This window comes from Patiria miniata, unplaced genomic scaffold (assembly GCF_015706575.1).
Source record: "Patiria miniata isolate m_02_andy unplaced genomic scaffold, ASM1570657v1 HiC_scaffold_20, whole genome shotgun sequence".
Lineage (NCBI taxonomy): Eukaryota > Metazoa > Echinodermata > Asteroidea > Valvatida > Asterinidae > Patiria > Patiria miniata.
This window is the reverse complement of record NW_024037059.1, coordinates 17,272,092-17,287,768: the sequence shown is the minus strand read 5'-3', so window position 1 is coordinate 17,287,768 and position 15,677 is coordinate 17,272,092. Positions and strand designations below refer to the sequence as shown.

The 15,677-nt window shown below is 39.9% G+C and overlaps 1 protein-coding gene across 2 annotated transcripts in view; it reads right to left on the bottom strand.

Moving 5' to 3' along the window:
- The window catches only part of LOC119727646 (neurobeachin-like), a 69,809-nt gene that overhangs the window by 20,460 nt on the left and 33,672 nt on the right, over positions 1–15,677 (bottom strand). For both annotated transcript variants that reach the window (XM_038199629.1, XM_038199630.1), the window contains exons 7-25: positions 12,497–12,623; positions 11,632–11,751; positions 10,766–10,912; positions 10,112–10,309; positions 9,596–9,744; positions 9,278–9,386; positions 8,921–9,073; positions 8,179–8,347; positions 7,589–7,731; positions 7,200–7,297; positions 6,902–6,994; positions 6,585–6,693; positions 6,113–6,194; positions 5,510–5,633; positions 4,835–5,027; positions 4,275–4,537; positions 3,451–3,673; positions 2,711–3,054; positions 1,327–1,480 (exon numbers count right to left, since the gene is read on the bottom strand). In XM_038199629.1, coding sequence (XP_038055557.1) covers positions 1,327–1,480; positions 2,711–3,054; positions 3,451–3,673; positions 4,275–4,537; positions 4,835–5,027; positions 5,510–5,633; positions 6,113–6,194; positions 6,585–6,693; positions 6,902–6,994; positions 7,200–7,297; positions 7,589–7,731; positions 8,179–8,347; positions 8,921–9,073; positions 9,278–9,386; positions 9,596–9,744; positions 10,112–10,309; positions 10,766–10,912; positions 11,632–11,751; positions 12,497–12,623 — 2,998 coding nt within the window. The remainder of the gene's footprint in view (positions 1–1,326; positions 1,481–2,710; positions 3,055–3,450; positions 3,674–4,274; positions 4,538–4,834; positions 5,028–5,509; positions 5,634–6,112; positions 6,195–6,584; positions 6,694–6,901; positions 6,995–7,199; positions 7,298–7,588; positions 7,732–8,178; positions 8,348–8,920; positions 9,074–9,277; positions 9,387–9,595; positions 9,745–10,111; positions 10,310–10,765; positions 10,913–11,631; positions 11,752–12,496; positions 12,624–15,677) is intronic.

Genomic DNA, 15,677 nt, shown 5'->3' with positions numbered 1-15,677 from the left:
TTATTGGAAGAAAAATTTGACAAGTCCAACAATTTGTAAAATTCTTCTCTTTTATTCTGCCTTTAATGTTTTGGGGATTAACATTTTGTTAAGATTATCCAAAATAGGGGTCTGTGCAAGATTCACGAGGCAAACTGTCTCAAAATGCAAAGCACCATCACATCTATTTCACATGTGTCAGTCCACGAACATTCATCCATTCATTAAATTCATTCCCTAGTGCCATTCAGTTATATAATTAATAATCAAAATTCAAGCTGTTATTCAATACTTGAAAATCATGCAGAACTCAAACTGGTATGAAACAATCCCCCCCACAAAAACAAGTTAATAGTTATCAAACAGAAACCCCAATCCAAAAATCAGTCCATAGTGTATTATATCAGATGCTGTATCAAGATGCAAACATGACTGCCATGCTGAGACTTACTAGCCACCAACGATAGTACAGAGGATTGGCAATAAGAAGATGGCCCTTTAGGATTGGAAAGAAACAAAATGTACAAAAACATTCTCCATTTTTGGAACTTTCTAGACTTTCAAAGGCAAGCATGTAGGCACATTTGCAGAAACAGTTTATATAATTAATACATCTAAGGCCCGTCTCAATCATATCCGGGACATTCCGGACAAGTTGTGGACATTGTATCGGGTATAAATTGCAGGGTCCTGAACAACTTTCCTACGATCTTCCCGCAATGAAGTTATCAGTATTGGCGAGCCAAGCAGTTGTTAATGAAAATTTTCCCGGAACATGTCCTGGAAAAAAACAGAGCTTCTTCTAGACAAAGTGAAAGATTCTACTCGCAACTGGTCTGGAACTCGTCCCAGATATGAATTAAGATGGGCCCTTATTTTCAGATAACTAAACTTTACAGAAAAGATGTGCATCTGGCTAAATCAGACAAAATGAAGAAAGTGCAATTGCGTTACATATTTTCTGTGAAGTTTTTAATGATGCAAAGAAAAAAATGTTACAACTACTTGACTGATGAGCTGACTGCAGTGTGCATAAACTCAATGTACACATTCCTATACCAGCAGATGTTGTATATAGACCTTTATCATGCTTCCACCATTTTAGTCATGTTCCCTGTATCCAATAACAGTACTGAATGATAATGTTTTTGTGCAAAAAGGAACCAGACTATTTTTTCTTCCAGCCTCGTTTTCATTACATTGATCTGAATGGGAACAAATCGCGGCAACATGATCATGGTCTATTGACTACAAACAATGTGACACTGCAAGAAACTAGTATAGCGCCCTCAACAGCCTGTGCACATAGCAGATAGGAATTCTCAAGATAATTTAGTGTTGTCTTACACTTCTAGATGTTGCAGAGGACAGCATGGGGAGGATGCCGCCCGATGAGTAGATGAGGTTATCCATGATCTGGGAGACCATCTGGGTCACGTTCTGAACAAAGATGGTGTTCTCAGCCGCGTTGACGTAGTCAATTACTGTCCTGGTGTTGTTGCTGAGGAAAGATAAATACAATAAAAGAATTATCAAGATTGTTAATAATGAGCAAAATTGGACTGTTTAGAAAAGCCTTTTAAGAGGAAATTTCAAGCTTTACAAGATTCACACAGTATTTCCCAATGGTTAATGAAATCAGCGCGAAGTGAAAAAACAAGGAAATGTTGCGTGCCTGTAAAGGACTTTGATGTAAAAAATAGTTTCCAAACAATTTTGCCTTCCAGTAATTCTTGATGATTTGTATTTGGTAAACTAGAGCTGCACTGTTATTATTACCCCTGCTCATCACGCCCATTAAACTCTCAGTCTACATTTTCCACACAAATAGCAAATTTGGCACAAATAGCAAAGCCAAACACAATAACAAACTCTGCCCTCACAGGCGCCTATTTACTCTTGCCCAGGGGAGGAGCATCTTGTGGTATGGTGTCTTGCCTAAGGACACAACTCAACAACCCCAAAGGCTCCATGTGAATCCGTAATTAGTAGAACCACTAACAAGATCTTCAGCCTAACAAACTTCACCCTGCAGCCAGGGTGTTCAAATATGCGGGACGTCATATTCAAATCGATGGAACTTAAAGCCAGAGTCCATCATTTGCAGCTATCCAAAAAGTAACTGGAGTAATTATTGTTGAAAAACATACTTGGTTGAAAGATAGTAAGGGAACTAAACTCCCTGTGAAATTATTCTTTCTGGTAAGCTGTCATTCTTAAGAAATCAGCGACAGAAGGCCTTTCCAACGGTGCGTCTTAAGAAATCTCTGTTAGTAGCTCGTTATTTTATTCGGCGAAGCGCGCGAAAACCTTGACACGACGCTCACGCGCGCGCGGTGCTATAATTGGTTAGATCAGTGCACGACATCGCGTAGCTGCAATCGGCTCAGTGAGAACGTGTCTTGGACGCTGAATGCAGGCCCAATTCAAAACATGATTCAGCAACTTTTGATTTAAAATTGAGATCCTAGAATGTTATTTTTCTCGAAATATACAGCTGAAGCTGAGCTAAAACTTCATCAGGTCAGTTGTTCAGCACCCTTCTTTAGAGCACTTTTGTTGCTTCAAACGTACAAAATGCAGAAATTACAAATGATGGACTATACCTTTAAGATGCAACTGGCTTACTTGACTACGGCTTGTCATAAAGTGTGTGTCTATGGAAGCGGCTGCATCCACTTCTCATAGACACTTGTGTAACAGCTAGCCGTAGCCTTGGATGCAGCCTTACCTTCGCCAAACTTGTATATCTGTCTCGATAGCAAACAGAAGATCTGACATCATCCGCTGATGCATCCCAGACCAGCAGAACTCCGGGATGCGATATGGGGCCTGGTGGGGACCGGGGCTGAAGAACCGGGAGCCTTGCCTGCTCAGTGACGCCTGGTCCTCCTCTGGCTGTCGCGGCTTGGCGGCCGGTAACCACTGGTTACTGGCTGGGAGATGGGCACCGGTTTGCGAGCCCTGGGCTCCGGGGAGTTGGCTGGCTGCCAGGGGCGTAGGGTGAGAGGCAGTAGAGCTGGTGGCAGTGGAATCGGAGCTGGCAATGCTGACTGCTGATTGGTCAGAAATATCCTGGATTGGGAACAAGAGAGACTCAATTAATAAGTGGTTTGAATAAAATAAGTCTTTAACTTAACACAATTGAGAAATTAGGTTGGGTATCTTGAGTTTAATTTTCTTTGAAAGAGAGAGCATCACATACCATGTTTCATAGCAAGATAAGTACATTTCTAAATGTTAAGTTTTCAAGTTATTGAAAATTTCAATTCCCGCAGATGTCTGTTTAGCACAAAATGCAACTGAACCAAACTCAATTTCATTTTGTACAAAATACCACATCGACGGTTCTTAGTGAGTAGTTCATAATGCATCATATTCTGTTCCTTCACAATTAGGTTAAAGTACAGCTCTAAATAGGAAACAATCAACCCCTCTTCCCCCCCCACAAAATCAACAAGACCAGCCTACTTTGCTTGACTCCTCCTCTGGAGATTTCTCCTCACTGGGTGTCGTCGTCACATCCGGTGATGTCTCCTCGCTACCGTCCGCCTCGTCCCTCTCCGTGTCTTGCCCCTCGGGGGCGCTATTGCCATCTACAATCTTGACGACATCGCTGATCAGGCCCTCTAGGATTTCAGTCACGGCATGCTTGCCATCTACGACCTCCGGTTCAGGTTCTGTGTCAGGTTTTCTTGAAGACAAGATTTTCAGGAAATGACCTTAAACTAAAACCTGACATCATTGTTCTCCTATCATTCTCAGCATATGCTCAATCTAACCAGGTTATTATAAATTTGCAATTCACAGGTCCATCATAATTGGTTTTGCCGTCAGCTATTTATTAAACCAGATTCTGCAGTCATGAAACCCTGTGGTCCACGCACTGCAGGCTGCTTTACCAGGTCTCGTAAATATGGATTCAAACCAAACCAGAGAATAATAAACCTTGTGTCCCTGAGCTAGGTATTTTACTACAACCAGCTTCTTTCCTTAAATCAGGCATGCAACTGGAAATTTAGACAAAAACGAGGAAACTCCAAACCACACAAGACTTTGTACAGTGTTTTTCAATTTGTAATGGCATTAATGAGAAGTGAAAAACGAGGAAATCAGTGGATTCGAGGAAAAGTTGCATGCCTGTTAAATAAAAACCCAGTGTTTGAAGACTAGTTTTCCAAGGTTCAATGAGACTCAAAACACAGGATTTTTCATGAGCTCTCAAACAACCCACTTAAATCCTCTTTGCTCCCCTGCGATAACCCCCCCCCCCCTACTCCTTCCCATCCCCTTACCTTTTATCTTCCTCCCCTGCCCCCACTGCAGCCTGACCCTCCCCTGCCGCCTCTGCAGCCTGACCCTCCCCTGCCTGTTCACCGTAGCCGGCCGTCATGGCCGCCAGCGGGCTGACAGAGTCTTCATGATACAGGTTCTCCAGCTGGGCGGCGTTGATGGCTGCCGAGATGCTGGCCGGTGGCCCGCTCCCGTCGGCGCCCTGCGAGTTCTGGTACTGGTTGAAGGCCTTCAGGAGCTCCTGCTTGTGCTCTTCAAAGGAGACCTTATAAAATGATCAAGAAATAATAATCATCAGGAGTTTTTACAAATTACCAGAGCTTTTTTTGTTATCTCTCCTTTTTCCCCGGCTCAAAAAGCAAACAGTCAAGTATCTGAACTCCCTTCAGCACATAAACTATGTGAGAGTTAATGTTTTTGGCACCCTTGGCCATAATTAACAGTGTATGTTGTGGCAAAGTGTCTTGCCTAAGGACACAACTCCATGGCCTTCAGCTTCTTGACTGTCCTGAGCCTGTCCACTGCCCCCCTTTTACAACCCTCCTGTCCCCTTTCCTCTCACCTTAGAGTGAATGATAGACAGCGTATCCACCCAGACCCTCCATCCTCCCCACTCATACTTCATGGCGTGATGCAGCAGCATGCGTAGCAGGGAGTAGACCATCTCGGTAATCTTCTTTTCCTCCTCGGTCTTGGGGTAGATGTTGGCCAGTCCGATCATCCAGTCCTGCCAGACGGAGCACTGCAGTAAAATCCTGAAGAAAACACAGAGTAAGAACCATTAATTAATTAGAAAAGAGCACCAAAAACCTGTGGAAAGCAAGTACTTGGCCAAACCCACAGTATGCAAGCACAGTGTCAAATGCCAAAGTTGTTATTTCTCACTGATAAATGGCAATTTCTCACTGTCAAAGTGCTTGTTTAAAAAATATTGAAATGTTTTGTTTTAAAACAATATTTTTCACGGGATTGAAACAAGGTTTTCTCTTCCATTACATTTTGATTTATTTCAGAATTCCATTGAGAAATTTCAGATATTTGATTATAGGATGAGATAGACTCATGCATAGATTTTGTGGTAATCAACTGAAAATGGAGGAAAAAACCCCGAAATTCCACAGAAGGCTCAGCTAGGGTAGCGAAAGTAAGGTCCACTGAATCAGGAAAATTTCACAACTAGGACCCCAAACTCCACAAATTCAAGGAAGATGAGATGTTATAATTCCCCGAGGCTGACCTCCTGTTTTCCCTGCTGTGGTTGAAGAGCAGAATCATGTCAGACAGGAAGAGTTTCTTGACCTCCACGGCAGCCTCACTGGGTGCTGACTGGCGGAGCAGACGAGCAGTCACGTGGAAAATACCTGGGGTGAAAAAATAGAAAACCAGGGTAAGAGGGAAATCTGGGTAAAAATATCCAGAAGTTTGTTTGTAATACATCACAATGGCAGACAATTCTGAGCAGTTGTCACGAGCATTTGTGTTATACAATTTTGGAGAAACGGAATATTCTTATCTGCTGGCCAATTTCCATTGCAAGAAGTTGTCACTGAATTTGAAAATTCTTCACGTCGAAGTTGGATTTATTAAACTGAAGAAAGTACAAGTTTCTGAGTAGTTGTCTAAAGCTGTTGGATGATTATCTAAGATGGGAGGAGGGTGGAATATTCATATTTGTCTCTCCTACAAGCAACATTTTGGTCAGATTCTCTAGCCATCTGACTCGACACAAACTAATTACTGAATTTGGGACTTTGTCCTTAATCATGCTTCAATTTGCTGGGAGTGATGTAGGACATTATGGAGCTGAAAAGAGTTAGAGGGGATATTTTTGTTATCTTACCTGGGTTCATGACCTTGTAACTTTTGTCTGGTTTGATGTGGCTCCCTGTGACTACTTGAAGGCTCACATGCTCTGTCAGTAACTGAGGACAAAATCAAAATTATCAATCATTGATCAATCAATCATTGATCAAGCAATCACTGATAAATCAATCATTGATCAATCATTCATTGATCAATCAATCACTGATAAATCAATCATTCATTGATCAATCATTCATTGATCAATCAATCAATCAATATTAATAATGATAATGAGATTTATAGAGATATTAACTTTAAAATGTTAACAGAAAACCAGAAATGAAATCCTACTGTTTTGGTGTGTCTAGTTGCTGTTATGACTCAGAATGAACAACAAGAAATAACGGAAGTCTATCTCTCAAGAACAATGTCTAGTCCATTTCAAAAAAATCAAATAAAACAAAGTGGTTTCCTGCGAGCTGTGACTTCACACTAGTTGTCGCCCTTACCTCAAACAAGCAGTTGTACATGATCATGGAGAGTGAGTTGCTCGTGAGTAACAGTCGCTCACCCAGCAGTGAGTACAGGTTGTGAGCGTACATCAAGTCCATCTTCCTCCTGAAAAAAGACACAAACAGCACATCGGTGAGAATGTCTTAAAGATGAAATCATTATGAAATGTGGTGGGATTTACACAGAACTGACAGGCACAAGGAAACACATGGAGGAGATGTTAATATATTTCAGTGACAACCAACCAGTGCACAGACATTATTTCAACAAATTTAAACGGCGAACATTTTTAAAATCAGCGTTCTCTACTTACTTGTGTGGTAGACGGCTGAGAAACAAGGCCAGAACCTTGATGGCCATGGCACGGACTATCTCATCACTGGAGGCAAGCAATTTGTAGATCACTCTGGCCATATGAAAAAGGAAAAATGATACTCTATGAATAAAAATCACCAAATTGTTTTTGTTACAAACTTTTTTTTGGCTGTTGGTTTGAAAGTTTGAAGTTTGTTCTGCTTTCCTGAGCATTTTCTATTAGAGATGAATAGAAAATATTGTTTTTACTGTCCACTGATGGTTTTGAATAAATATCATTTGTTAACCGGCCTTACCTGACACCGTTCTTCCTGTCAAAAGCTACGGCCATCCCGTTGGAATTCTCTGCCATGAGAGACAGCAACAACTGCAAGACATCTTTCAAATTGACATCCTGAAAACAAATATTACACAAGTATAAAGATCAGATCAAATAGGTTTCAGATTAGCTTTAAACGCCACAAATTGCTTTCTTAAAATATTCTCGATGATGTAATCAATCTTAAAAATGATAGTCAATCCAAATCTCCTCCAAGTTGGGGATCATGTGACACCTTTTTAATGTTTTCAAAAATTTTAGAAGCAAGCTCAAAATTGACAAACTCCTTTAGTAGTTTTTTGCAACTCCCAGATTTTGAGACCCAAGTTCAGAAATGGCGACTCCCTAGTTGCCATGGCTACCAACCTCATGAATAGTCATGAGATAGTTGAGGATGATCTGCAGCTCCTCGTCATTGGCCGATTTCTCCTTGAGGATCAGTTGCTTAGTGATGCGCAGGATGAGCGCCCTCAGGGTCAGCAGGTCTTCTGTGTTCGGCCGTGGACCATCTGTAGCACAAATGTAAGGAGTACAGATTGGAGGCAAAACAAAAAGTATCAAGTGTCGATAAACTCATAGACATGATTATGAAGAAAACCTAAGAGAAATCGGCTGTGGTAATTTGATTGCGCCAATCTCACTGCTGAAGGAAAGGGGGAAGTTCTCGGGGTTGAAATATTGGGATAAGAGCCAAGCGTGATAGGACAGACTGTTGATTCCCAAAGTGTCTATGATTTGAAATTTAAGAAGGACTTATTTAATAGAGTGGCCAAACGCAGTGAATGATTCTATCTAAAGTTTGTCTGGAACTCGTCCCGGATATGAACTGAAACGAGCCCCAGGCACAAAAATCGGCTAAGCTATTTTATCCGCTTAGTAGCTCACTTTTGTTGGCCCTTGGTATATAAGTCAGTACTAGGTGAATAAATTTGCTAAGAAATATGCTTATGACTTACCCAGCCCCTTTGGGCCAATCCCACTGCGGTCTTCCGGGTTGACGACCCAGTAGTAATACTTGAGGGTATGCATGAGCTGCAGTACAGTGCTGACCCGACGGATGTTGGTGTAGATGGTGGACTGACCAACAAACTCATTGGACAGGAATGTATACAGGGAGATCTGGGTCTGTCAAATGCAGAAAAAAACCTTAAAATTTAAGTACCAACAGGGATAATTACGCAGGGGTGGAGTTGTTTCCAAATGCTAACAAGCAAACAGAATCCAAGCTAATATGCTTGCAAAAAGAGGTTTTTTTTGTACATGTTAAGACACAATCACCAATCTTCTGAAGTTACCTGAAGAAATTTATCAGTATTTTTTGGACAAAATGTTTGCCAAAATGCTTGTCAAATACGAAGTCGTGGCTCTCGCAAGACTTCATTTGTAGTTTTCATTTGTAGACTTCAATTTTAGAAAGCTTTGTTCCACCCCCGTGATTTAGGAACTACCTTGACTGGCGTGTGGATCCACAAACAGGGGTTGAATAGGATGTGATCCACTAAGTGTCTCAACAGCTGGATACCAGCCAGTTATCAGCCAAGACATTAATAACATCGGACAGATCGAGGCCTACCTTGACTGGCGTGTGGATCCACAAACAGGGGTTGAATAGGATGTGATCCACTAAGTGTCTCAACAGCTGGATACCAGCCGGTTACCAGCCAAGACATTAATAACATCGGACAGAACGAGGCCTACCTTGACTGGCGTGTGGATCCACAAACAGGGGTTGAATAGGATGTGATCCACTAAGTGTCTCAACAGCTGGATACCAGCCGGTACACCGTTGTAATACTTGGCAAGATCCAAGAACAGCTCCAGTGCTGTCTCTGTCATGTGCTTCATGGACGCCTAAAAATATTTTTATAAAGAGGAACAGAAGTCACATCAAGATGATTGTTAAAGAACCGCTGTGATTTCTAAAAGAATCCAATGCTGGATTTTGCCTTTGACTTCACAAATTATCAAGATCATTTTATCAACTCCAGTGACTTCAAGAGAGAGTATAAACCCATCCAATATCTCAAGAAACCATGTCTTGAAAGCAAGACTCACTTTTTGTAAGAGGTACCCCAAGATGACAAATCCTCTGCCTTGTACCATCTGCTGCTGAGTTGACATGGATCCCTTGAGTAGATCACACAGTAGATGCAGGAGAAGCGGGCTGCAAGACGACACGGGGAGAAGGGTTAAGCACTGAGTGAAGTTTCATCAAGAAAGGAGGTCGCAGGTTCAAACCGAGCTCCAATCAATATTTTTGTTTGACTTTTAAATTCATTATTATAATGCACCTAATCAGTTTCCCTTCTTTGGTTTGTTTCAAAAATGGAGTAATGATCCATCCTGGCGCCGATGATACCGGGGGGTACGTACCAGACCTCAGGGTTAATTTTGTCTTCTTGTCCCTCCTCGGTGGCCGATTGGACGTAGTCCAGTTGAGTGAAGAGAGGAAAGATCATGTGAATACCGCCGATGGAATGCAAGGTGCTGTGGATGGAATGTGTCACGATGGCTCGCACATCCTGACAAGAAGAATGATGAAATCAAAAACTGATTACAGATTTCAAAATCACAAATCAGGATCCCACACACATGCCCCGTTATCTTAAATTCTGCCTTCCCTTCTATCTCCTCCACCCAATTGCATCCTATAAAAAACAAAAGATGAACCAAGGATCTTGAGCCATGGACCACAGACCAAACACCATGGTTTGTGGACCATGGAGTACCATGGACCATGGAGGACCACTGGACCACACCATGAACCGTGAACCACAGACCAAACACCATGGTTTGTGGACCATGGAGGACCAATGGACCACACACCATGAACCTTGAACCACAGACCATGGACCACTGACAATGGACAACGGACCATGGATCTCTCACCTGGACCATAAGAGCATGTGGAGAATGCACAAAGTAGGAGGGGTTGCCCTTAGGAGATGAATCCAGACATAGCTGAGACTCGGTAGCAGCTGGGCTGTACAGGAACACGATGCTGTTGGTCATCTTGCCATCATAGAGTATCTTCTTGTAGTGCTCCGAGAGGCTGACGTCGCTCTCTGAGTGGAACTTGAAGTGGCTCTGTGAAATCACGATTTTTGAAATATATTTTAAAATTTTGTTGTGAACCTTATTCACAGAACTGTTAGACAGCAACTAACTGTTGGAATAACACTAGCTAATCCTAATTTCTGGTTGTGGATTTTTAGTGGAACAGAATTGACCTGATCAGGAGCAGAACCTGAAACCTGCAGAACACTGCTGAAATGGTGCCTGTACAATATTCCTGAGGTCACAGGTTCAAATCCAACTACAGTCAAAATATTTACTCCACTTACTGTTGATTAAAATTGAACTTAGTCAAGATTCCCTTCCTTTGAAGCTTGGTTGCGACTTGCCTCTTCTAGCACAAGCGCAAAGCAAATGGTACACTAAATTCACTCATTCAGTTTACGTGCATTGCATACAAGCCACATTTATTTTGTTTATAAGAGCCATCTGAAATAATAATATCCATTGATAAAATGTGGCCGTTACCCTGTAGTTTGGTCCGAGCAGGTACATGGCGTGCACATGATGTGGGGTAAGAGCCTCGCTGAATAGATAGACAGATGACATCTGGCCACAGAAGGTCCTCTCCTTGTCTGCTGTGGGTGCCGAGCCCAGGAAACACTTGTCAAATGGCTGTAGGTTAGGAACAGGTGGGAAGAAGGTATCTGAGGTTATCTGTGATTATCTACAATTGATTAAGATTATCTGTGTCTGTGATTGTCGTTGATTATCTGTGATTGTCGGTGATTATCTGTGATTGTCGTTGATTATCTGTGATTGTCATTAATTATATGTGATTGTCGTTGATTATCTGCGATTGTCTGTGCATGTCTGTGATTGTCTGTGAATATCTGTGATTGTATGTGATTATCTGTGATGACCACTTATGACCCATGGGAAAAGTTCACTTTTAACATATACCTAGCATTTTAAAATTTTCAGTGACGAGCAAGAAACACCAGGAATATTATTCTAGCATCTGGATATCAGACAAGGAGTAATGACATTATTCAAACTTCTGTTTAAGAGGTAAAGAGGCAACAACAGAAGAATAATGCCGTTTGGAACGGGCATATTCCACAAGACAACAATTCCATGCACTTGCTTTTTATTGAACATCTAAAGGCAAACAACTGAAGAAAAAATCTGAAACTGAGATCAAGTAATATTTCATACAATTTTCGCAGAAGTTCATTTCAAGAAAAAATTCCATCGGGTGAGTATTACTACAAAGGATAGCAATTCACTAATTAAAATAATATTCTGCAGAGCAAAAGGTTAGATTTCTTGACCTCGCTATATTTAGCGCCATTTTCATTGATTTTTTCTTTTTTTTGTTCCATATTACTCACTTCACTGGCCGCCACATGCCACTGCATTTCTCCTGAAGACACTAGCTCACCGTTGACATAGCAACGGATTTCACTGGCTCTCCACCGGTTGTACACGTGCACCACCGTCACCATGTTCCACTAAAATAAAATAATAATAGAAAAATTAAAATAAATTACTAATCACAAAAGATGTGTCCGTTGTGTTCTACACAAGATAAATTATCTATTATGATGATGATTGAAAGTGCCAAAAAATTTAGGGTGGTGCTGGTTACTTAATTTAAAAGTCAGTGCTTTGATATGATCAGCCCTCGGGAACCAGACAAGATGGCTGCCTGATAAAGGTCTTTGAAGTGTTACCTTGTGATACTGTTGGATAACAGCTTTGCCAAAGAGAATGCAATTTAAACGAGGGTTCAGGTGTGCTTAAAGTCCAGCAAAATGACTGCGCTAATGTTTCAAGGACATGATGGAGGTCTGAACAGGCAATTTTAACTGGGAAGGGTTGCTTCAGTAATTATAATTTATAATTATAAAAATGTTCCCCCGACTAAAAATTTATTTTTATTTTACCAGGGTAGTCCCATCAGTTATCTAAGAACTGTTCTCCCTGGGGGCCCTGGATTAAAACATTAAATAAAAATTTAATTGTCAAAAAAAAATGTGACTAATAATAAAGGCTTTTTATTCTCAATTTTTTGTGATCAAGATTATATCATTAAATGAGAGCAAAGACATAAACGGACAAACTAATTGAACTCAAGGTCACAATCAATCATACACTGCCGAACCACCAGTATCCAAAGCCCCTAGGAAGAAAGGAAGTGATTGCGGTAAAATATCTTGCCCAAGAACACAAATTGAACCCCTTGTCTGTACCCACCTTCCTTGGCTGGAAGTCATGTTTGATGCAGTGTTGGAACCCTTTGCCTTTGATCTTGACCGCTGTGATGACCAGACACGATCCCATGAAATGACCCGAGTAGCCAATACCTTTGCCCGTCCGGAAACTGCATAAAAAAAAAGAGAATTTAATTCAACATTCTTTCAAGAATCAACTCAAAAACGACTAATTTATCAAATTTATTTTAAAAATGGAAGACAAAAGCCCGCTTACTGATAGAAAGACCTCAAATATATTAAAATTGAAATTTATGATGTAAAGACCAGAAATATCAATGTCTGATCTCCACCTCAAGCCTTCATTTTTTTTTTTAACTTTCATACTAATTCCTGGGTGACGCCGAAATAGATGCTGCATTACATAAAACGATTATCTTTACATCAAAAATTTGCAAAATTTTCAGTTTCATAACATGCAAATGCAGACTATTTTAATGACTTTGGAAATTTGATAAAACATTTGTAAAATACTGCAGAACCAATAGCTGAGAATTCATGTTTTTAATAGAAATGCTTTATACCTGAAGTATTAGATATAAGTACCACGATCAAGAACTTACAGCAAGCTAAATAACTGCCCGTTCATTGCATTTTCAGCATAAGCCATGATCACGCGAATGGAGGTCCCTCGGCGCTGAAACATATCTCTTTGGTAATTCTGAATTTATGACTTGCATTTAGGATGAAAGATTTGGTTACAAAGGTTTCCATTTTCCAAGAGGGGGAACGACATTATGCTGCGTTATGACTCGTTATTTCAATTTTGCGTCCAGGGTTGCACGGATGATTAGATAAGTTGAAGTATTTTCTCTTTTGTTGATTTCCTTTACACGTGGCTGTCCATGTGCCGGGCACTGCCCTGCTGATGCTGTCTCATCAGTATCACAAGGTCTTACAAACAAAGCTCTCACGTCATTGGTCCATAATGCTTAGTTTTCACTTTAACATAAAAAACAAGCCAATCAAATTACAAGTTATCAGGGAAAACAAAGATGCTGTTTCCAAGCTGCTATCAAAAATAAGCCAATCAAAAATGTACAAGGTCTCAAGAGAGAAAAAAAAAACTCACATATCAGTTTTCCACAATGCAACATTTTCCAAGCTAATATCTGAAATGAACTCATGAAAATTACACTGTCTCAAGACTTAACAAAGCATTAAACTCATTGGTTCTATATGCTGATTTCCCAAGCTTTCATCAAAGATGAACCAATCACAATACAGGTTTCTCAAGAGAAAACAAAGCTCGCATTTCATTGGTCCATAAGATTGATTTTCAAAAAATCATCAAAGATGAGCCAATCAAGTTTCTCAAGATAAAACAAAGATCTAAATGTTTCACTGGTCCATAATTTGCCAAGACCAAATTTCAAACATTTATGAAAAATGAACCAATGAAAATTACAAGGTCCTATGAGAAAAACAAAGTTCTTATTTCATTGATCCATTGTGTTAATTTTCCAACTCGTCATCAAATATGAGCCAATCAGCTACCCGGTAAGTGAAATTACATTGTCTCAAGGTAAAACAAAGCTCTCATTTCATTGGTTCATTATGTTAATTTCCCCAGCTACCCTCCCAGCTGAGCCAATAGCTGCTACTCTACTATGAGAGTGCTTGATTGAGGTCGTTCCTAAAGTTCAAGTTGTCTGTCGTGTAATTGATTCCTAATACAAAGGTCACTGATCTTTCTACCGTGGAATAGGAAGCCAAGTTCCAATGTTGCATGGCAAAATTAATCATCACAAGTCAAGTTCCACCCGACTACTTATTTCTAGTGACTCACCACACAAATACTGTAATTCACAATAATATGTGTTGTCAAGCAAATTGCGCATTTGTACACAAAAAAATATAAACCTAAACACATTCAACATAAAATTAGAATCTGTGCATGCTTGTTTAAAGGAAATCTTGCGACATGTGAATAAATTTTAAAATCTAATCTTTGTCAAATTAAGAGATTAACCTTGTGTACATATACTTCAATGAAATACAAATAATTATGTGTAGTTATTCAAACAGTACGCTCAAATGTGAGGCGTTTTGGCAAAATGAGACAGAACTGGGCAGAGGTCAAAATGAGGGTTTGCGGGTATTAGAAGAAAGAAAATAATCCTTACAATACTGTTTGTTGCACTTCAATCGGACATTCCGGTGACAAGTAAAGGCTGTTTAAAATTCACATTTATCGATGTGTCAAAAAGTAACATACTGAGAAAGTGGCCAGTAAAGTTTCGAAATGTGTAGTCCTGGAAATGAAAGATGCCAATTGTTTTTTCCATAAAAATATGTTTATTACACAATTTATGTATTTCTTTAAAATACAGAAATGTTAGTACTTAAACATATCAAAGATAACAAATATCAATAAATCTGAAAATCGAAGGAAAAAAATCATCCCCATTCTATTTTTTCACATTTTTCTCCACTAAGGCCTGTGCCTAGTTCCGTCTCTTTTTGGCAGAATGCCTCACAATTTATGAATACTGGACGACAGAATCACAAATTTATATTTCTCAACATACAAGTTCATGAACATGAACATGTGTTTTGTGAAGGCAATCGATAGTCACGTGCAGTGTGCATGTGCCGGTAGACAGGATAATTTATGACTTTAGAGATTAAACTGTTGCCATTTTGTTGAGAAATGAGTCACCTGTGAATCACTGCCACAATAGTCAAATCAAGATAAAGTAGCTGAACACTGCATGTGTGTTACTTACTGTGAAAGACAATAAATGACAATTTATTCAGTGAAGATTTTTAAATGAATCTTTACTCATTGTAATTTCCGCAGATTATTAATAAATTAACAGAACAAATGATTATCGGTTAGGGCCTATAAGGAAATTAGCAAGAAAGATCTTCACATGCATTTGTGTCATTAAAAAAAATGATAAGTACGGTACGTGTATAACTTTAGTAAGGCAGAAAATATTGAACACTAATTTGATTTTAGACACTGACATTAGAGTGCTGCATGAAAATTTACAGTGATGTTTGACCAAGATATTGTGATTTCAACATCAAGAATTTCTCAGACTAGGAACAGGTTCACAATAATGGATTAGTCATAAGGGGAACTCCCTCCACAAGAAGTACTCAGTCATTTCCTGCACATTGCAATGTACATGTGAATATTGTATTTGTATTCAGAG